Source organism: Rhynchophorus ferrugineus, unplaced genomic scaffold (assembly GCF_030347505.1).
Source record: "Rhynchophorus ferrugineus isolate W39M unplaced genomic scaffold, kcgeb_rfMv2 rfM3, whole genome shotgun sequence".
Classification (NCBI taxonomy): domain Eukaryota; kingdom Metazoa; phylum Arthropoda; class Insecta; order Coleoptera; family Curculionidae; genus Rhynchophorus; species Rhynchophorus ferrugineus.
In genome coordinates, this window is record NW_027472582.1 from 59,595,627 (window position 1) to 59,619,703 (window position 24,077).

Below are 24,077 nucleotides of genomic sequence, written 5' to 3' on the forward strand. Positions count from 1 at the left end.
TTTAAACTTATATCTGTTTCACAGTTGTATCACATTTGTATCACAGTTGTTCTTTTGTTTATATTTTATATAATTTCGGTTTATATTTGCAATAAATCAATATTTAAGTGAAAATAGCATGTTAAGAAGTCACCTGAACGAAAATCCATTTTTGAAGCCAGTATGGAGCTACGGTGTGAACTACGGGGTTATTCAAATAAATTAATTATCAATATGATCCAAACTTACCAAGACAAATTACTTCGCAGCATTGTTGGCACTCCACGGTATATTGGAAATGAGGACATCTATGAAAACGTAGATTTCAAATACTATTGAAGAATAACATTAAGAGTTAAACTACTACAACTATCCAGCCAAAGTGAATAAACTCTAGCTTAAAGAGAAAAACAATTTGAATTAGTATAATTAAGCTATACGTGAAAACTGTGGCGTAGGTAGAGAAAATATGGAAAATCAAATCAAACGAAACAAAACTAACACAAATTTATCAATATAAACTTTTGCAAAAAAGGCATAATAAAGAAAAATACCAGTATATATAATATGAATAAAATTAAATATGTAGACACATAAGCTTCCCAACTTATAACACTGTTCATATATATAAACAGATCTTGAACCTTTAAAATCATCGAATTTATGGCGACGATTTTAGGGGTTGTATCTGTAAAACTAATATGGAAATAATAAAGGGCTTCAAGAACAAAATATGAAGAAGTACTGTTGATACTACACGAAATAGACACTATGAGAAAACTGTTTTCAAACAACAACGAAACCATTCGGCTTATATATAGCACCTATTTGACAAGACAATTCAAGAAAGTAGCAAATTTTGGATTATTTAAGTGATCATGTTATATCAAAATGTTAGTATATTAGATCAAAATATATGCTTAAAATGTAAGTTTATAGATATTTACTCAATAAATTATGCAGTTATTTTATTAAGTATTACAATATATAGCCCAAGTAAAAGTACAGCCTGTATGAGAAAAAATAGGAATAAAGAAACAATAATTGAAAATAAGGAATGTTTCAGGCTCTGGTATCTGCGAACTAGTCTAGGTGACTTGAGAAATGTTCCAATCAAACTAGAGAAAAAAGGTTGCTGGCCTGTTCTGTAGGAATCGAACTCGCCACTTCTGCGTGTGAGCCTAACGTTCTAATCATTACACCATAGGAACAGTTCGCTACATTATTTCTACGACTTCTCATATGATGATGTTAGTGCTTAAAAAACAAACTGAATGGCTTTTATATTGAACTACTTCCAATTTTTCGTCACATCAGTTCAGTAATAACATTATACCCAAACATATAAATATATATATATATATATATATATATATATATATATATATATATATATATATATATATATTTAAATAAAAAATATGTGAAAACATTATACATTATTTTGAAATTTGAGGTTCCTCGATTTTACCACTTAGACTTGGTTCAATTGGGGCCACCATAGAAGTGTACTTTTTCGAATAAAAAATATATGCTTAAAATGTAAGTTTAAAAATGTTAGATAGAATTTTAACAATTATAAAAACAAACAAAACAATGACAAAAACCTATGCCGATATGTTAGTTCAATTACTGTTGTGTTTCATTTGAACATTATTTTCTTGAGCACCGTGCTGAATCAACATTTAGCTAGCGAATTTTCAAATCAAGGCTAATCGACTCGATTAGGAAGTCTTGGAATGAATCGGAAATAACAAGTTAATCGTAATATTCCTAATTGGTCTAATTCGATTCGGTTTCTGTGTAAGTGGACTTAACGTATTGAGATTGTTTGCTTTAATGTAGATTTATAATGGTGATTCAGGCAAGGCCTATCGGATTTGTATACATTGTACGGGGACTTTTTCGCAGTTTTTTTTTTACTTTATTTACAGATGAATGTAGTTCTGTTTTTTTCTTTTACTATATTTTAAGATGTATTGGCAAAAACAAAATTTCTTCTAAAATCTGTCTGCCTCAATAATTATTCTGACTGTCATGTAATATATTTATAATTAATATTAATATAATTACGTTAGAGATAACATATATTTTATACCAATAACGTTATATTTATTATTATTTACATTATATGGTTGTTCCAAAGTTTCTGCTGAAGATTAGATGCAATTTAACTATTAGGTGCTTGTATGTAGTTTGGTCATAATTGCATATTTTACTTTTGTTGCTTGCTTTGTATAAATTTGCTGCTGCAGACCACCAAGAGCTTTTACAAAGTTATGATAATGCTTATTTTTTTGTCATTTTCAAAATGTCGGTTTAAGTTTCAACAATTAAAAAGTGGTTGGAAACAACAAGAACGGCATGGAGGATCAAAAATGTTAAAGAATTGCAATAATTGGACGAAAGCTCAGCACAAAGTCTTAAGAAACTTATATGAGTTCGCAGCGGTGGTTAAATAAACTGTTTTCAAACGTTTACAAGCGGGAATATATCCAAAAGGACGAAACACAGCTACCACACGGATTCACTGAAAATACTATTTCGAACAGCCTGGTTTCCTTGCTTGCTATGTAAAAAGAAGAATTTTCTCTGGTACTTTTGGAGAAAAGGCCAGCAGAAGCGAGTGATTACCAGATAAGCTGCCTTTTGATTAACACTTGTTAAAACTGCTGCAGCATGGCTTGACAAACTCAATCAGGACTGACTAAAAATGCTGAAGTGCGCGAAAATGTATATATGATTGGATCGTTGTCAAACTAACATTCCCTCGATATGGTATCGCAACGTTGCCCGAAAGTTGGGAAAAAGTTATGCATTGTATCAGTTTTTGTCAGTAAATGCCTTCTTAAAGTGAGAAAATGACCAGAATACATGCAAACATTTAATTTCGGTTCCTTAATTTACAAACAGTCATTACATTCAGCATTCTTGGCTCATTTACTTGGTATCAAGTTATAGTGATGGTCATAAGTTTGGTTAATTGAAATTGAGTTTCCGTTACAAAAAATGTAAGATGATAAGAGGAAATATATATATATATATATATATATATATATATATATATATATCAAAATAACCATCTTCTTGGAATAGTGTCTCTCTGATATTAGCTTTATAACACCTTATTGGTACTCTGAGAAAGATCAAAACTTGATGAACATTATATCTAACTTCATATATAAAAAGGAACTCAAAGCTTCATATCTAAAAAATTGTCTCGGGAAATTAAAATTTAATAAACATATAGAGTTTCGAGCCTTGAAACAGTTATTATTGGTGCAGATATTCGACAATAAATCGATGAACTGAAATATGTGGTGGTTTGATGCATAATTTTTCAAAATTAAAGATAACACCACTATGATTGCCTGTGGTGTCTATGCTATTTATTTATTTTTTGTATTTCCGTATAATGAAAGAAGATTTTCCTCACAGAATTATTTAAAAGGCTCCTGGTTGATATATTAACAAATTAGAGATAATCTTCCCTCCAGAATAATGTCCAAAATAATGAATAAATATAACAAAATATTTTGAACCGACTTCAAAAATAAATAAGGAACTCACTAAAAAGTAAAATATAATCAAACTTTATTTTAAACATAAAAAAAACTTTTAAAAAACTCGGTTAAAATGGTCTTTATAAAAATATTTTATTTTTCTCTTTTTAGTGTTATATATTTACTCACTAAATTACGCAGGTATTTTATTAAGTATTACAATGGATAGCCCAAGTAAAAGTATATCCCATATGAGGAAAAATGAGAATGATGGAACAATGATTGAAGATAAGGAATGTTTTAGGCCCTGCGGTCCGGTACCTGGTCTATGTGATTTGAGAAATGTTCCAGCTAAACTGGAAAAAAAAGTTGCTGCCCTATGTTCAATCTAACTCGCGACCCTGGCTTCTGAGCTTAACATCATTACGTTCTAATTATTACACCATAGAAACAGTTACCGTTGGTGCTGAAAAAGCAAGGTGAATGTCTTTTACACTGAACTACTTCCGATTTTTCATCACATCAGTTTAGCAATAATATTATACCCAAATATCTGATTATTTTAGATAAAAAGATATGTGAAAACTTTGTACGCGCCTTTGAAATTTGAGGTTTCCTCTCGATTAACCTCCTCACCACCCCCAACAGACCCTGACTTGGTTCCAGAGGAACCACCTCAAAAGTGCACTTTTTCGAATAAAAGAAAATTTTGAAAATCGATCCATATTTGACGGACAAATCGGCGAATATACGTTCACATACATTAAATATATATATATATATATATATATATATATATATATATATATATATATATATATATATATCAAAATAACCATCTTCTTGGAATAGTGTCTCTCTGATATTAGCTTTATAACACCTTATTGGTACTCTGAGAAAGATCAAAACTTGATGAACATTATATCTAACTTCATATATAAAAAGGAACTCAAAGCTTCATATCTAAAAAATTGTCTCGGGAAATTAAAATTTAATAAACATATAGAGTTTCGAGCCTTGAAACAGTTATTATTGGTGCAGATATTCGACAATAAATCGATGAACTGAAATATGTGGTGGTTTGATGCATAATTTTTCAAAATTAAAGATAACACCACTATGATTGCCTGTGGTGTCTATGCTATTTATTTATTTTTTGTATTTCCGTATAATGAAAGAAGATTTTCCTCACAGAATTATTTAAAAGGCTCCTGGTTGATATATTAACAAATTAGAGATAATCTTCCCTCCAGAATAATGTCCAAAATAATGAATAAATATAACAAAATATTTTGAACCGACTTCGAAAATAAATAAGGAACTCACTAAAAAGTAAAATATCTTTTATCAAACTTTATTTTTAACATAAAAAAACGTTTAAAAACTCGGTTCAAATGGTCTTTATAAAAATATTTTATTTTTCTCTTTTTAGTGTTATATATTTACTCAATAAATTACGCAGGTATTTTATTAAGTATTACAATGGATAGCCCAAGTAAAAGTATATCCCATATGAGGAAAAATGAGAATGATGGAACAATGATTGAAGATAAGGAATGTTTTAGGCCCTGCGGTCTGGTACCTGGTCTATGTGATTTGAGAGATGTTCCAGCCAAACTGGAAAAAAAAAGTTGCTGGCCTGTGTTCAATCTAACCCGCGACCCTGGCTTGTGAGCTTAACATCATTACGTTCTAATTATTACACCATAGAAACAGTTACTCATAATGTTTCTACGGCTTCTCATATGATACCGTTGGTGCTGAAAAAGCAAGGTGAATGTCTTTTACACTGAACTACTTCCGATTTTTCATCACATCAGTTTAGCAATAATATTATACCCAAATATCTGATTATTTTAGATAAAAAGATATGTGAAAACTTTGTACGCGCCTTTGAAATTTGAGGTTTCCTCTCGATTTACCTCCTCACCGCCCCCAACAGATCCTGACTTAGTTTCAAAGGGACCACCTCAAAAGTACACTTTTTCGAATAAAAGAAAATTTTGAAAATCGATATTTGACGGACAAATCGGCGAACATACGTTCACATACATTAAAATATATATATATATATATATATATATATGTATATATATATATATATATATATATATATATATATATATATATATATATATATATATATATATATATGTCCTCCCTGAGCGAGAATATACCAGATTTTGTTCGTATTCAGATTTCAGCTCATATACAATAAATTTTTAGAGCTATTAATAATCATTATGTAACTATTTAACATTTATACATAGAAATTCTAGTACAAATTTGTCGTAGTCGCTCGAAACATTCAAATATGACAAAAAATGAGCCACGAAGAACTGTGCATGTGGCGAACATAAGTCATTAAAACATGACGATGCGTTACGGATGGATTAGTTGTACTTGCAATGTAACCCGATACAACTAGCTCGACAAAAAACAACAACGAGCCATCTAAAAAGATTTGTAATTTTCGTTTAATACTGCGCCTATCTGCGTCACCGCCGGAGGAAATGCTTTAATTGTTTCAGTTTTCACGACGCGTCTGGTGAAATGTGAGGCCTTAATGAACCGAAATCAGGAAGTTCGTAGTCACATATGATAAATATTTTACATATATGCGTGTATAAATATGTACATTCGTAATTTTATGTTTCCTAATTCCAATTTATGGTGTTTTCAGATGTCTTATTCGGTTGTTGTTGATTAAGAAATTGTATCTTATTTTTTGGTTTTGCTTACATAGACAATTAAAATATTTTACCGACTAATGTACTATATTATTTTATATATTTAATTTACATTCCAATAAAAAATAAAGTCGGTTTAAAAATATATTGAAATATTGTTTTTACATGTTTTCTGTAATACTACATTTCAGATAATACCGTTGCAGCTGTTCTGTTGTACTTAAAAATATAAATTAGATTACCCAAGTAAAACATAACAGTAACACTTATATAGTATGCAAGTTAATATGCAAGTTCTTTCACGTTGCTGTGAGTTGGTAACCCTGTTTCATGCTCTCAGCCGATTAGCATTGTTAATTAATCGAAGAGCTTTAATTTATCAGTGTTTGACTACTAGTCGGCAGAGTTATACAGTACTTGTGTTTCTTAAAATACTTAACTGAAATACCATTTTGTGTTTCTAGTTTAATTATTTTTTAAAAATATAATTTCTACATTGTATTTAAATTAATTACTTTACTGATCTTATTAATGGATGCATTCTGCAGAAAGAAATGCTTTCCTAAGCAAAATAGTGACGGCTAAATACGTCAATCTTTGTTGAGACGCAACAGAAAATCCCAACACAAATGCTTTCTTTATCGCTTGTTTATATTAATTTGTTTTGTTTATATACAAATAAAACTTTCTCAGTCATAGAACTAGAATAACTGGAGGAATTCATTGAAATATTGAAACTAATTTCTGTAGAGCAACTATTGTTGTTATGAAAAATTTCTGGCTACTTTAATGTCTATTTGAATCAGATTAGATCAGCTATAGGCTTACAACTGGAGGCATTTTGCTATTATGTTTATATTTACAACTAAAAGAGAGCTCAGAAAGGATATTTGTTTATTTTTCTAAACTGTCACCTTAGTTATATAAGGCGTTTATTTCCTGAATTGCAAGCGTCACAATAGATCAGAGCATGAGGATGAGAGAATAGAATGAATGCTTTGGAAGAAAATTGAAAAAATCCTGAAATAATGCCTGGGAGTAACAGAAGCCGCAGTACTAGTAAAGAAAATCATGTTTTTATTGTTTTTGTAGATAGGAACATGAGTATACAATTTAGTTAGAGTTAAAATATAGGTTCATACGTTATAATAAAAATTGTTGTCCTCAGGTCCTGTGGAATGACTTTTTTTTTAACAGGTGTTATTCATTCACCAACAAGTGACTGATAATACAACTGAAAAGCTCGTGTTTATAAAAGGAAAATGTTTCTATTCTATTTATATATCTTAGCATATAATTTTTCTATAGCTCTATCTAAAGATATGCGTTTTGGCATGAGTGTGCCATCAAAAAATATTCCAAGTACTGTTTCTATTATTGTTGGGATATCAGCAGTGTATGGAGCAGATATAGAAATGGTCTCAAGATACTACCCTATGGAAATTTGAGAATACTAAAGATCTAAGAACTAAATGTTGAGAATACTGTTTCGTGTGAAGCTCTAAACTCTCAATCTAAATTCGTCTTGTAGATTTATGTTACACGTTCAGGAATATGGCGGGACAGTATTTTTTTCCATCAATGAAAGCTTTTAATTATTACTAGATGTTACAGATCAGCAAACAATTAATAAAAATTACTAAAAATACTGTTATTTTTGATTCATATTTTTACTTTTACTGTTACTGAATTAGTATATATTCTTTTAAAGAATAAATTAAAATAATATTACATTGAAATTGCGAATATTCAATATATTACGACAAATATCTCTTCTAGTACAACTAACTCAACTTTGAAAAATCATTATCGTTCAATCGTTACATTTTATCTGTTTGTTTAATGACACATATGGATATTATGTTATATATATGTACATTATATTTTGATAAAAGTAGTTTCCGAAAGAGCGACACCATTTTTATGACCAGTAAAACCAACAAAACAACCTTTATCAAACAAATCATAACATATAGATAGCGATATCGGTAATTAGTTAATAATTGGTTATGTACGCCATTATTCGTAATCAGTATAGAAATAAAAATTGATTTTTTTCCTGGAATAATTATTCATGTTTTCTGGCGATATATTTTTTTATTTAAAAGTAGTTTAGTAATTAGTGCTATTAATAGAAATTATATGGTTCATTATTAGTAATATCAATAATATACAATATATTAATATGCTGTCTATTAGTAATTAGAAATATGTTTGGGTAATTCAAGCTTATTGTTATGCTTAATGCTGCCGAGTTTATTTAAAACATACAGACATTTGATAAATTTCTTTGTGGTTAATTTTTTTTTTGATTATTGGCAATTCATTAAGTAAATTTATAATATAATGTTTTCTAACTTCGTCCTGTTTTAAAACATTTTTTAAAAATTACTTATGATATTTATACTTAAAATCAGTTCAATCAATTCTCATTTCTAATTCATTATGTTTTAAACTTCTTTGAATAAACGTTAGATGAAAAGCGCGTTTAATATTTATCTGTTGTATATCTTATGATGTGGTAATACCAGTACATCGAGCAATCCTTTCAGAAATGCCCCATATATAACATAAGCTACGTTTTTAATACACGTATCGCAATGAATGTAAATGATACTTGTAACATGTGTTTCAATGGTCGGTGTAACAACGAACAACGTTACGGCCACCGACCCATCTGGAATCCATTCAGATTTATTTTTATCAATATGATAAGTATGTGAAGCTCTTAATAACAGCACCACATTTTTTCTCTGGTTGAGGCGCACATGTTGAAATGAAAAATAGAAAGGGAAAAACTGTCGTAATCCTCCATTGATTTATTTCGATACACTGGCGTTAATTAATAGATGAAATTTGAACTTTATTGTATTCAGTTGGTACTCTAAAACTAAACTAAACTAACTAAACTGATAATCTGATAAAGTACTATATCAAACTTAAAATTCAAAAAATTAAAAATAAAATTCTATGATATGAATATACAACTAAATATCGATATTATAATTTTTAAAAAAGGAAATAATGATACTAAAAGGGAGCTTAGTGAAATTTTGTTTTGAGTTTAGAAATTGCTTATAAATCAATAAAACATAATTATGTATCTTCATTTGAAACATTGAAAAAAGAGAAAATAAAGAAAGAAAGAAAAGTACACTAAAATTTGTTGTAAAATCTTTTTGTAAAATGTGAAGTAATAATGCAAATAACTGTTAAACAACATTATTGAACACTTAAATTAGATGAGAATATTATTCTACATGAAAAATAGTTTTCCACTTAGTATTATTAAACTATCCAGTGTATAAAGACGCCAATCATGGAACGTATTTTCAACATTCATATAATTTGTTGTTTTATTTGAGGATTTATGCTAAATTCCACCAAAATTATTGATATTTATGAAACTTATGGTGATAATACTCTGCTATATCCTAATGGTCGGTTTTGGTTTCAACGATTTAAATGAGGCGATTGTGATGTCGATGGCAGCAATGAAAATTTACTAGAAGTCCGAAAAATTCGAAGACAATGAATTGCAACCCTTATTGGTCGAAAACCAAGTGTAAACTCTCAAAGACTACGACATGCTAAAGGAAATATGAGAAAAAAATTCAGATAATTTTGGAAATATTTTGGTACATCAATATTTTTATTGATGTACCAAACAAGTATTAGAATACATACGAAACCCAATATACGTGGATGTTAAATGATAATTTTTCACGTTGATAAGATATGAAATCACCATATCACATAAGATAATGAAGATAATGTAACTTAAGTAGCTTAATTACATGTCCCATGTGTGTTATAATTCGTGTATTTAATAATTTAAAAAAATCAAACGATTAATGTAAAATATTATATAGATGTATAAAATAAAATGTACCAATTCAAGAGTTCTTACTTTATAAAGACTCTGAAGTTATATATAAGGTATAATTAATCATTATAAACACCTTCCATCATATTTAACTGATTTGGCACTCGGGAGTTATATTTATGATCTGTATTAGACCATTTAATAAGTTTGTGAAGAACTGTTCGTCATAAGTAGAACTAAAAACATATTTTATTTTATATATATTTTGAAATATTTGCCGAAACATCTAATTCATAATTTTTAAATATAGACATGTAACGTATTGTAGGCTTCCTCCTATTTCTATATTTTAGCAAAAGTTCTTTCTTTATATTATCTTTTAAGAATTTAATGCAATAAAATACAGAACTTTCAACTTATATTCTTTCTAACTATTTTTCAATATAGCATTTTATCCGAATAATCATGCATATTTAATGTATACATCTTGAACTATGTTTCAGATGATAGACCATCAACGTCTCCCTTACAACTCATTCCAACCTCTAGTTTCCCCAGTTATCGACGAAACCTGTGGGAGTCGTCAATTGTACCCTTCGGTTCAAGATACCTGTCGACGTTGGCGCATACGACAAACGACGATCCCAAAGGAAAGTCTCCAGGTAAAATATAAACTCGCACGGAGTCGATAAATTGATAGAAGACTATTTTATAATTTTGTGCAGTTCGTTTCTTCGGTTAGGGTTTATTATTTTTAATATTGAAAAAGTTTTGATGTAATAAAATACGTTTTGTTTTAATTGGTTTAATACAAAATAGTACATATATATATATATATATATATATATATATATATATATATATATAACGAAATTAAAACATTCATTGAAGAGCAAACAAAGAAGGGACATCTTTACAAAGTTAGTTTATACCTAAGGTTAAAATAAATACATAGAGAAGCTGCTAAAACTTATATCCCCTATGGAGTTATCATGAAGTACAAAGAGAAACTTTTAAAAAATGTAATCAGAGTCAATCTGAGTCATATAGAAAAAGTATTAAATGTTCAAATGATAAAATTGTAAGTATAGGAGATCGATTACCTTATATTTGGTGATTTAAAATGAAAAGTTGAAGATTTGGAAATGTGTTATAGTGTCGGTCAAACTCCTATTGTTGAGACATACCCTTAAACCTTCAGTTATCTCCTTATCTGTCAGGATCTACTCTCAGAACGTTTTCTATGTCCGAATTGTAAATATAATGTATGGGTATTTCTTTGAATAAACAAATTAAATTACAAGTTTGAATCCGGTAGTAAGGCTTTGTTTATGTTCCGCTTAGCCAAACAGGCATCAGCTATATTAAATGCAGTACATTTAAATTTTAAATTGATATTTATTCTTGTTCTGTTAATTAAGGATTAGGTATACACTGGAGGAATGAATTTCGAAACATTAGAAACGTGTATGTGGTCTAGCGTTGTCATCAAGGTAACGCCTTTTTTATTAATCAATTTTGATCGTTTTTTATATCACCTGCTTCAATCGCATTCGTTGTTGATAGTAGAGAGTCGAATAATTGGAAGTTGTTTCAAAATAGCTCAATTTTTTTGGTTTCAGTAGTTATTCACAAATGGAAACTCGGTTTCTTAAATTCTTCACTGTTACTTTATATGGAACTCAATATATTTTCAAAACTGTTTTATGAGATTAAAACCAACATTATTAATTAAACCAATTATTACTTGAATACTCATCATCATAAATATCAGTCAATTTTGGATAAACTTGAATTGCATTTTTTCATTTAGACAGTAAAGAGAGATAGTGAGTGATATATAAATTACTAAAGCGCTATAAGTTTTGACATATATCTAAGATATTCTATGAACTGTAGTTTTTCTATCATGCTATATTATAGCTTTACTGATTAAGTTTTGCAATATATTTAGGTTTAAAGACATTTATTTAAAGAAGAACGATTTTTTTACCAAAATAGGAAAATTACAAATATTAAGATACATCTCTCACCAAAAATAAGATTTTCGATAAAGAACACCAAAACATCAAAATAGGTAAAATTACTACTGTGATCAAATAATAACAAAAGTTTTCATAATAAAATGGGGTTTTCATTTTTCCGTGTTAATTTAATTTAAATTAATTTCGATTTCATATTATTAACTATGAACTATACTTGGAAAAGCCTTGTTAATTTAATTTAGTGCAATTTTGAAGAAATATATTATAACAAATAGATTAAATATCTTGACTTGTTTTGCACCATTCAGAATACAACTAAAAATATATATAATATCTCATTCAATTTATTAACGGTTCGTTTAAGGTTTCGCAATGAAATATAATATGATAAAACTGATTTTATCGATATAAAAAGCTAAATTATACTAAAATAATTAATTTAGAATTAATATAACAATGTTATCTTGTATTTAAACTTTTCTATTTACATCTGTATTAAGTACAATACGTTAATTATAAAGGATTGAATTTAACTATTTTGATAAACATTACATCAGTTCATTTTAATTCTTCAAAAAACGATTTATTATTTTATAGAATATTATTCTTTTATTTCAGAGCTAGTTTAAATCCTTGATTAGTATTCTGATGAGAATATAATGAAATAAGTGTTTAAATAGGTTATATATAATCCTAAAAAACAAGTGATGCCTTAATTAATTAAAAAGCTTACTTTATTATAGTATTAAAAGTTTACTTCTAATATATCTTGATACTTGTTTTTCGGCATCAAGCAAGTTTTTGCTTCAACTGTATTTTTTCCTTTAATCAATATTTTATTAACAATATCTTTTCTTTTTATTTTTTTTTTCACAATATCAAAAGTCGCTTCACGTAAATGCTATAATTCACAAACGAATGATCTGATAGCTGTCAAATTTATACACGCATCTTTTGAGGGTTAGGGCTAACTAAAAAACATATGGATTTAATTCTAGTGAAGCCATCTATGTGTCAGGCCGGGGACTTTTCAATTGACCTGTTATTGATTTTCAACAACTTTCGTAAAGTAAACATAACTTTCAGAAGATTTTGTTTTGTTTGGTTTCAAAAAAGTATTACTTCAGGTATACATTATAATCGATAAAAATCTTATTTTTATTTCTAGTCAAGCTGACTAATCGCAATTTATAGACTATAATAGTAAATTTTAGTTTATGTACACTAGACATAACCAAGGTTCCGTCTATTATAAATTCTTGTGTTTTGATACAGATATTAATATATTGCGTATTTTCGATTACGTCGATATATTTCTGAAATACCTTGTATTAACAAAAATAGATTATCGAGATTTACGGGATCAGTGTCTTTTTTATTGATATTTAAATATTATATCGCGAGTGAGTTTTATCTCTCCGCGTAAAAACAACTTTTATATCTCAGGCACGGAAACAAACGTTAATAATTAAATTGTAATAAATGGCTAAAAAACCCTGATTTATCTTTGATAAAATATTCAATATATTTCGTCGTAAAACATAAGGTTTTGCTTTAGCTTTGCGTTTGTTTTAGAATTCCAACCGCCGGGGACACACAGTTAGAATTTTTGATTAGCAGTTTTGTACACGGAATACTGCATATCACGAAAAATGCCCAAACATCCAGTAATACTGAATATTTGATTTGTTTGCTCTGACTGGACGTTTCGGTTTTTGTTCCGTACGGTTTTTTTTGTATCGGTAAAACACAAAGCAATACGAATGACAATATTTTACAAAAATGTTAATAATTTGTACAATATTTGGAGTACTTTTAATCAATATACCAAGTTAGCCGGCTTGGTAACTCTGATAACTAGTAATGGTTAATGTAAGGGGACAGTTCTTCTTATCAGTATGATTGAGTTGTTTTTTTATATATTTTAAAGTCTCATTTTTACCAACCAGAGTTTATCTGGACTTGATCTACTATTTAATGTGGGATCCGAACCACGGTCCTCGGTATTAATTCTACCGACTGGAGAGTGACCAACTTAGAAGTCAGTTGTGATTTTCTTGGCTATGTTTTATTTTATTATCAATGCTTGCTTTTAACCAATTAGGGTTTATCAGGACTGTGGTATCTTAATCATGATCTTCTGCATTAAGTTTACCGACTCACGAATACCAAACTTAAACATTGTGCCAGAAGACATGTGGTTTTAACCATACTATGTACTAAAGAAGCTGGGGTGGTTTTCCTTGTCGGATTTTACACTCTTCCCTATGCACAATCACAACTACAAATACAAAATTGCAACCATATACTGACGGGAATGAAAAAGAAGGCTTACATCTATCGCAGCAGTGTGATGACTGTTCTGTCCCCTTGATTGCAGCTACCAAATCGGATGGTTTAATTTTTAATGGAAAACGTGTTAAGTCCAATAACGAATTGCGGGTTTAAAGCTTAAAATGGTTATTTCGAAGTAACGCTAAGTAGTTGGTCTAGTCTAGATCTACACTGGGTGGTAAAATAGAAAATTTAAAATATTATATAATTAATGTTTTTGAGATGGTATGTCAGAATAGTCGATGTTACAGTCTTAATGATGTATGAAGTGGTTTCATAGCTTTTCCGAAAATTCCAATGGTTAATAATATTAAATTGTCTTATAAAATTTCGTTTCGTATTTCTATCGTTTCAAGTTTCTCTCTTTTTTGTTCTCTTAAGGTAAGTCGATATTATTCTATATGCTTTTCTTTTTTTCGTTAATTCACATTGTAAAAAGATATGTGATTCATTTGTCTGAAGTCATCGTCCCAAGTAATTATCCTATTCTCAAGAGAGTTAAATGAGCGTTTCACTATTGGTTCATATTGTTAAAAGGTTCCGAGCTTTTACTACTTTGGTTATAAACAGGAACTACACTACGAATTTATTACACTGTGATTTTCAGATTTTTTTTCCAATATGCAGTGTTCAGTGAATTGAATTGGTACGTGTATTTTTGTAGTAGTTGGTAGAAATTATCTATTAGGTGCTTGCATGTATTTTAATTAGGTGTCAATGTGAACAACTATTAAATAACTGAAACTCTAAGACTTATTGGACGAAAACCCAGGTCAAATTCTGAAAGAACTTTCAGGTACCTTAGCAGTTGAAGAATCAACTATTCTCAGGCATCATTGCGATGGGATATCAAAATAGAACTATTATAAATTTAAAAAGAGAAGAAAATGGCCATCACAGTAGTTGATCGGAAATACAAATGAAAATGAAATGTTTTCTGTGGAATATTGTGACTGGTGATAAAAACCGAATTCATTTGAAATGAAACCATTACTTCGTATCTCTGCCCACACCAATTGAATAAATATAGAAACGTATTGTTGCAAAAACAGACGAAAAGTCATCATCTTGCATAATAGCGCTCGGCCTCATGTTTCAAGAGTTGAAACAAAATCAATCTTTTGATACGGTATCGTTATGTTGTCAAAATGATGGGATATAGTTGCAAATAATGAAGGGACATAATATATTTTCTTTATCAGTTATTAAAAGTTAAACACCGCGTTGTTTTCGTACTTTTGGCAATTTTTTATTTTTTTTTATAGATAATTGATAAGAGGATTTGCATTAGATTATATTATAATAATGCATAAAAGCGCAACAAGTCTTAGAAATAAATTATGTCGTGGTTTTAGGATAATTATTCTATTGAATATTTTAGGATCCATAAGATTTTCCACATTCCACATTGCTGAATTTTTGGTAAATTAATAAAAACGTAGTCATATCCTAGCCTCCGTGTTCGCTACATGATATTTGTAACTTTCTTCTTTTAAAAATTAAAAAAGACTCACGATCCGTCATTTAGAAGCTAGATAACATTGGAAGTGAATAGCTAAAACGGCTCAAAGTTATCCAGAAGTGCTATGAGGGTTAAAAGAAGCATTGCCGTAAGTGCATATTGTTAATATATTCATATGTACATATATACATACATAACATAATTACAACATTTCTACAAAATGATCAAATTGCTTCCGCGGAATTACTATCGACTGCTGTAATCATATCTTTTCGAAAGTCTTCTCGCATGAAGGGGCATTCTCAACACTTAAATTTATTTGGACTGGAGTTCCACAAGGCAATGTCTTGGGACCGTTTTTATATCTGCTCGATACTGTTGATATTTCAACAAAAATAAAAGAAACAATACTTGGAACATTTGTTGACGACACAGTCATAATGGCAAAAGATGTATCTCTATCTAAGGCTATAGAAAATCTACAATTAGAGGCCAACAAGATCTACAAATGGACTAGAGACTGGAAAATACAGTTTAATAGCTCAAAATCTCTCCATGTTGATTTTGCGTTGCGGCGAATTGAAAAAAACTTATTTATATCACTTGACGGATGACCGATTTCTCAAGCAGAATCAGCTAAATACCTCGGAATATATCTCGATGGTAGGTTAAATTGGAAAGAGCACGTCTGACAAAAGATTAGTAGATTGAAGATTGACAAAGTAGATTAGACTCACAGTCAAATATAGTGGTTAGTCCAAAGATTCTCTCAACTTGACCCAAAATCAAAGGTTATCAGTGTATCATAAAGACTATTTGGACCTATGAGGTGCAAATATGGGGTTGCACTAAAACATCAAACCAACTAGTAATCCAACGCACACAAAACAATGTTCGATTAATTACCAATGTTTATCGCTACGTAACCAACGAAGAGCTGCACCATGACCCCGGTATCAAATGAATACATGAAGTGATCCAATATTTCGCTCTAGAACATGAAATAAGGTCGCTGAATCACAGCAACATGGAAGCAATACAGTTACTGAACAACACGCAGGAAATCAGAAGATTGAAGCGAACCGAATAATACGAACTTGTTTAGTATTCTTAATTTAGCGTAAGTAGATTAGTTTTATTCTAATTTGGAAAATACATACTGATTAGTAGTATTAATCCCGTACACGCCTTGCTTGTATATTAATAAATATACTGAGCATATCCAATGTAAGATGTAATTAATTAAAAGAATTACAACATTGATATAATTGAATAAATTCCTTTCTAGAGAATAAAAAGTAAAAAAAAAATTTAAACTCACCTCGTATTTTACAATTTTTTTTCCGTTTTTTTGTTCCTGTGTGTTGGTATTCTTACAAATATTGATCAGTCTATCTCTTTACCTGGCTTGATGGTTACCGTATGTAATCCTTTACTCTTCGAAATTTCCTTCGACGTTTAGTTATATTTACTGAATGAAAATTTCCTATCGATTGCTACCTTGTTACAAGAAAATATTGCCTGAAATATAATAAAAATCTAAGTATATTGTTCGTGATTTAAGAAAGAACCAATGAATTGCTATATTGTGAGATTTTATTGTGGATTTATTTAACCTATAACATTTTAAATGAAATATACGAACTTTGATATTCGATATGGGATCACAAATACCAAAAAAAAAACAATCTTTGATACCTTAAATCTGTGAATCATTGGCAGTGAAACAGCGAAACTGCGAATCAATCGCGATAATCTTTCTTAGATCAGTGGAAATTGTTAAACAAAAAAATGATTAATACGAAAAGTAATCGCCCATTAAACAGCAAGCAACAGTTTTATCCTGTCGGGGTATTTATGACTTTTTCCCTGTATCAAATTAGACTGGAAGGCGCTGGTTTTTCGAGCAAAATATTATTGCCCAACCTCGTAATGTTATCATCGTTCGTTGAAGTAATTGAAAAATCGTTATGAAAAACAGAGTCTCGGCCAGCTGTTGGATGCGGTGTCGATGTATGTACGTAGGGATTAGCGCGACAGACATTCTCTAGATAGCGGAACGATGAAAGAGCCGATAAAGCAGGGATTTCAGATATCGATGGCAGAATGATGGATGAGCCCACGGATTGTAAATCACTTTTAATCTAACACAAATTATTGTAGGACTGTTGATTTTCAACATCAAACATCGCCCATTTAAACAAAATCAATTACATGATAAAGTGATATCTGCTCGAACTAGATACGTAATATAAATGCATTACATTGCAAGAAAATAGTATGTCAAATAATATATTTGTGCTTGAGGATTCACCATGTTAAAAATAAAAGATTATTTGTGCTTAGAGAGTGAACGAATTTTTTTATATGTTAATTTCTTACCTTAATCATTTTTATTAACTATAGTTGCTTAATAAGCTCATAAAGCATCTTCCCTTTGTCAGCTATAGAACTGTATTAAAAAATCGATGCGATTTTTTAATAAATAGCGTCAGATTAAAATAATAAACCCAGATTATTATTGGGTGCCTACATGTATTTCGATAAGCGATATCTGTTGATGAAAATTCGAAGTATTAATGTAAATAATTATTAAAGAAGCGAACCTAACTGTTAAAATCTATAATTTTAACATTTCTCTAAAAAAGTAATAATATTTTTTTAGTATTACTGATTGCATCAATGTATATAGATGTTTCTATTACATTTTCGCCATTCATTAATATATTAATAATATGACGTTGTTCTGTTTTTCCGTTGATAAATTGGCGAGTATTTTTTTTCTAAATCGAAACATTCATATACAAATAACCATACATAAATATTTAGAAATATTAGAGATAGAAGAAGAATTATTTAGGTATTTAAGGAAAAAAGGAATACGTATAGCAGATTTGAAAACTGTTGATTTATGATTCTATGTTCTTCTTTGTAGTCACAAAATTTCTTCAAAGACCTACTTCAAACTCTTATTCTTCTATAAATCATTCAACTAATATTAAAATTCATATTCCAGTGTCATCTATTTTCATATTGGCTTAAAATCTTATTTTAGTTACATTTTTAAAATAATGTCAATTTCATTCTCCAAAATAATTTTTATCTCTGGATGACATGTGATTATACGATTATTACCTTATTTACCAAAAAAAAATCGTCAAATAACCGTAAGCCTTACGAAACAATTCCATTTAAAAATAAATCAAACAAAAATAAAGTTTACAAATTGTTCTACGCCCTAAATAATCGAAAGGCCGACGTGAAATTGTTGTCGTAAATCAATTTTTATCAAAACCGTGCTGATCGTTATAATCTCGGCAATATAAAAATATCTAATTCGCTTGATCTCCACCGAATGATGTTCTTATCGATAATTTTTCTTCGACTAAATAAGGTTGGATATCCGTTTATCTTTTTCCGATAAATTTATGAGACAAAGATAGGTTTATAACACCTACCGTAAAAGTCAGAAAATTAATTTAATGTCTATCCTTTAAGTCTTTATATCTCATATTAAAAAACAAATTGGGATAATGTTATCTTAGCAGGCATAAACAGGTAGGTGTCATAACATATATAGCACCCATTAATTGAAGGCGGACAACTATGTATGATAGATCTGTATAATAATACAATTTTGGTTATAAATTTAAGACTTTATGAATTGTTTATGTTTTTTTTTGGTAAAATATTTATAATAAATCATAATTATATTCGGTGTATTGGTGACAGTTGTGTCAAATTGATTATACTGATCGCTTTGTTGCCAATAATATCGTATCTATCTTTATATATTATAGTGTAAAATCTGACAATAATAATCTCGACCAAGTTATTTGAAATAATACTTCAATCATTAAACTTCATGAGTTTTGAAGGATTATATCTTCCGAGATGTTAAAGAAGAGTAATCTCTGCTTAAGTTATACAATTTGGAGCTCATGTTAAGATCGAAATTAAATTTGCTCTCTCTTAATTTTTTTTCGGGAATTTTAATGTACCAATTGGGATAACTCGAAAACACTTGTTTTGAAAAAATTCATTATTTATTGGTTTGTCAATAATCATTGTAATGTCTAATGTAATTCTGAAGAAATTTCTTTCTCTTTATGTACTTCTTCTACCGCGAACAACTATTTTGAGTGCGATTTATCGGGAAATATCCATATGCATACTAAAATGTGGATGTAGAAACATCACTTTTTCCACAAAATGTTAATAAATAATAAAATATATAATTAAATAATTAAATATTTCCTAGCATATTCATTTCTGGGTAGAGGCAGAAGTAGTGTTGTAATTAAATTTTTATAAAATTTTTAAGAGAAGGTTTTTCCTTTGATTGACACTAGCGTTCTAAGAACCGTTTTCATACAATAATAAAAACACTGAAATAACACTCCCCTACTTAGAGGAAGACCCTGCAGGTAACTTTGGAGGAAGATTTAATGTTCAACTACTCTGTAACCGGCTTGTGGATTTATAAAGGTTTAAATTGACTTTTTAAATAAACCTCTTAAACCTAACAAATTTGCAAGTATTGTGAATATTGCAGATATTTTCTAGGTGCTTTGTAGTACATTACTCTATATTTTTTTCGTCATCATTTACCAATTTTTTTGCTGGAAAATCGGGGCAGTGATGAAAAAGCAACTAGTCCAAAATATGTTTCCAATTAAACAAACAAGCCATTTGTATTAGTGATCAGGTTGGATAAGTTCGGATTCTGATTTGGTTTATAAGTTGGCTACTTGCCACTGAATAGGTTTAATCCCCAGAGCTGTTATTAAACAATAGACCTATCTAGATGAAACCTAGTTGATAAAATCGAAGCTAATACATAATTTTAAAAGCAGATAATTGCGCAGGGTATATTTCATATGGATACGGTTATATGAACTTTGATCTTCCTACAGCACACTCGCTGCTCCCTTTTGCTTTAAAGGTATGACCATTCTATTTTAATCATATAGTTTAAATCGAGTAAGGATATAAAATATATTTTCGAAGAATTCGTTTTAATGAAAGTGCGGATTAACAAAATCGTACTGTATTATCGATTAGTAATGGTTTATTAATATTTTTTCCTATTAAATTAGGAACGATTAAGGATCAACTAATTAGTAGTTACTTATATGTGTTCCGTACATTGTTTAATAATGTTTCATGTACTACATTGTTTACCTTATCGCAATTTAATTTTTTTAATGATCGAATTTTATTGTGATATAAACCTGTCGAGGCACCACGCCCTCGTGTGTTCTTCGTGTTATTAATGTTTATTTCCGATATTTATTTAATACCTGGCCTGGACGGACGATGGCAATCGTGCACGCCACCAAAGACAAATAAATATGACACAAGTATTTGTGCAAACAGGAGTGACCTAGGCGATAGGGAGCGACGCCACTCTGAAATATGGCACGGAATTGTGAAATTTAAACAGCGATAATGTCCCATAAATCATTCCTACGCGGACACGATGTAGATAATACGCACAGAAATCATCGAATCTGGTTTATGCTGACCATTATTTTATCAATTTTCGTTTTCGTTTGTCCTTATTTACATCTTACATACTTGTAACATCGGTGTAAATAATATTGATCAAATAAATTTATCAAAAGATTTAAATCACTAAGCGGTATACTGTTGTTCTATGTACGAATTCCATATCTGTACATGTACTAAAATTGCGAATCTACAGAGAAGATTAGCATGGTTCCTGCGCAGGGACGATACGCAAAATCGTGAAGCGTTCCACATTTTTAAGTTCAACCGTCCCCTGGTCACCGACTGACTGTAAATTATTCGTGCCCTTTATTTGAATGGGATCAAGACAAGTTTAGTGTGGATCCCTTGTCACGTTGGTACACCGGGAAATGAACGAGCCGATAGTGCGGCTAAATCGGCAGCCTCGTAAGACGACTCTTCCCATCACGGATATTTGTATCCACACCAACCTTATCCCGTTCGTTTCTTGTTTCGCAAATAACGAGGTAAAACGTCGTTGGGACCAGAAGGTCAGCCACAATAGGCTCTCTGAGGTTAAAGCTGATTTTCTTCTCCTCTCCTCGCGTTCCTGCCTTTCGTCACCATGCTGTAGCTTTGAATCGACTTATATACCACTGTCGTTTCTCGCATTGTCATTTGATGACTTCGAGCCCGCCTGCTTACTCTAAGCCTTGTCACCGTGCCCTTATTTCAGTCTACCGTATGTTGACCGACTGTCCGCGGCTGACCCAGATTACAATTAATTATGGGCTGCAAAATTTTGGAAATGTCTTAACAGGAGAAAATACAGAGAGACTCCTCGGATTTCTACGAGAAATCTATTTTCTCCGTAGAATCTAGCCTATGCTAAATTTAGTGTTACTGACCAAATAACCTTACCACTTCGGTATGGGTGCTGATGTGTGCTCTATGGATAGAACCTCTACTTCGTTATGCTTGTGTTTGTTGTCCTATATTTGTGTTCATTTTTATGCAATTTTATAATTATAATTCAAATTACAAATATTTATTCATACTTTATGCCTATACCCTCCCCTTTAAATCAACACCGTCACCAAATGACGACACCCGCCAAGGCGATAAAAAAATCTTCCTTTTTTCTCTCTCTCTCTCTCTCAGTAAATTCCTGAAACATTTAAACCTAAGAGAGCCTATCCTAAGTGATCTTTATTCTGTCCATTTATGATTGTCAGGCTCTCTCTTAACGTTTTACCATCAACTGAGTTGTCTCAATTTTATGTACTCCTCAAGTGATTCAAGGGTGACCTCTTTTCTAATTTTTCAGCTCTTAACCTGCCCATCTGCGTTACACTTTTGTCATTTTTGAAATATTTCGTTTCTACTGCTTGAATCTTGCTTTTATCCATCCTTAAACCATTTCGCATAAATTAATATTAATGTAGGTCCATATATTGGTTTGTACTCTTCGCTTTTCGTTTTACTTGATTTTTCGATTTTTCTTTCTCTTGTTCAATTTCAACTCTTGGATTCCATGAACTTCGGTTCCTATGCCCTGTATTAGATTTCTATACCTTTATATAGATTTAATTACTTTAATTAATATTTAATAAAAGTGTTAGGTTTGTAGGTTTTATTCTTTCATTTTTAGTTTGTGTAATTATATATCTTGGTTCACATGCTACTGTGAGTCTCGTTTTATTTCTAATCATTATCATTCATTTTTTAATAGTTTCAATATAATCATATTGAGATTTTGTGTAGATAGGCTGGTCTATCTATTATTTAAAAAGCTGCAAGAGTCATTTATATATTTCCATTTTTTTATATATGTAATTCTGTTTTTTATTTAATATTTCTTTATTATTTTATTTATTAATATTAGAATCAGGGTTGAGCTGAAACCATAAACCGTAATACCAATCCTAAGGTGTTTGATATTATGTTGTCTGCTATAAGGTCATTGGCATTTAACTCACATTTTTCTAAAATTTTTCTTACAATTTTATGACTTACTTCTTTGTACTAGTTACTTACTCTTCTTACTTACTTACTTTAGTTAAAATAGATAAAGTTAAATATCAACATCACATTCTAGTATTGTTGTTAAGAGAGTGTACAGTCCTAGGTGCATTTCTTTGGGCACAATTGTTGTTTGCGATTTGAATAGCCTTATTCAATGAAAATCTCATCATTCCCGACTTAGAATTATGGTGGTAGATTCAAGAATCATCAATTATAGTGTTACCATGAGCACCCTCTTCATTTTTCGCTATTTTCAATTTTAATATCAACGAATGTGACACCCATTTTGACATAAATTAAATTTCGATTCTATTAGTACGTCTCAATGGGTTTTTAAATAATTTTTCACTTTTTATAAGAAATTTTCAATATCCAATTGTAATTATAAACTGACTGAAAATGGAAACTATGGAAACATTTATAGATGGCAGGGACCCTTAAGTATCATCGCTAACAACACATTTCATATCCTATTTAATTGAACTTTAATCAAAATTTTTTCGCGCGTTGTTTTACTTTTCACCAACTGTAGCCATTTGTTACAAGATTTTATGATATTAATTAAAGAAGTTCATTTGATTTTGATCATCTTTTGTAAGCAATGTATGTACTATACCTCCGGTCATTCCTGAATTTTTCAGTTTAAAATATTTATATGTTAACTTCAGCAATCATTTTACTTTAATGTCAGAAATCCTTTACACGCTTGTTAAAATATTAAATTCGAATTTATTCAAGTTTAGGGTAAATGATGTGGCTCGGTGAATGGAGGTAAAATGAAATGAAACAGTGGTGTTGACA

The 24,077-nt window shown here is 29.9% G+C and overlaps 1 protein-coding gene and 1 non-coding gene across 4 annotated transcripts in view; both read left to right on the forward strand.

Annotated features, from left to right (window-relative positions):
• Positions 1-24,077, forward strand: part of sens-2 (zinc finger transcription factor senseless-2) — a 98,852-nt gene that overhangs the window by 24,546 nt on the left and 50,229 nt on the right. For 2 of the 3 annotated variants that reach the window (XM_076398957.1, XM_076398959.1), the window contains exon 2: positions 10,502-10,660. The exons of the other annotated variant lie outside the window; for it this stretch is intronic. In XM_076398957.1, the coding sequence (XP_076255072.1) occupies positions 10,502-10,660 (159 nt within the window). The remainder of the gene's footprint in view (positions 1-10,501; positions 10,661-24,077) is intronic. 3 annotated transcript variants of the gene reach the window in all.
• LOC143194517 (U6 spliceosomal RNA) lies at positions 21,441-21,549 on the forward strand. The gene has a single exon (XR_013005356.1). It is a non-coding gene; the product is annotated as a U6 spliceosomal RNA (small nuclear RNA).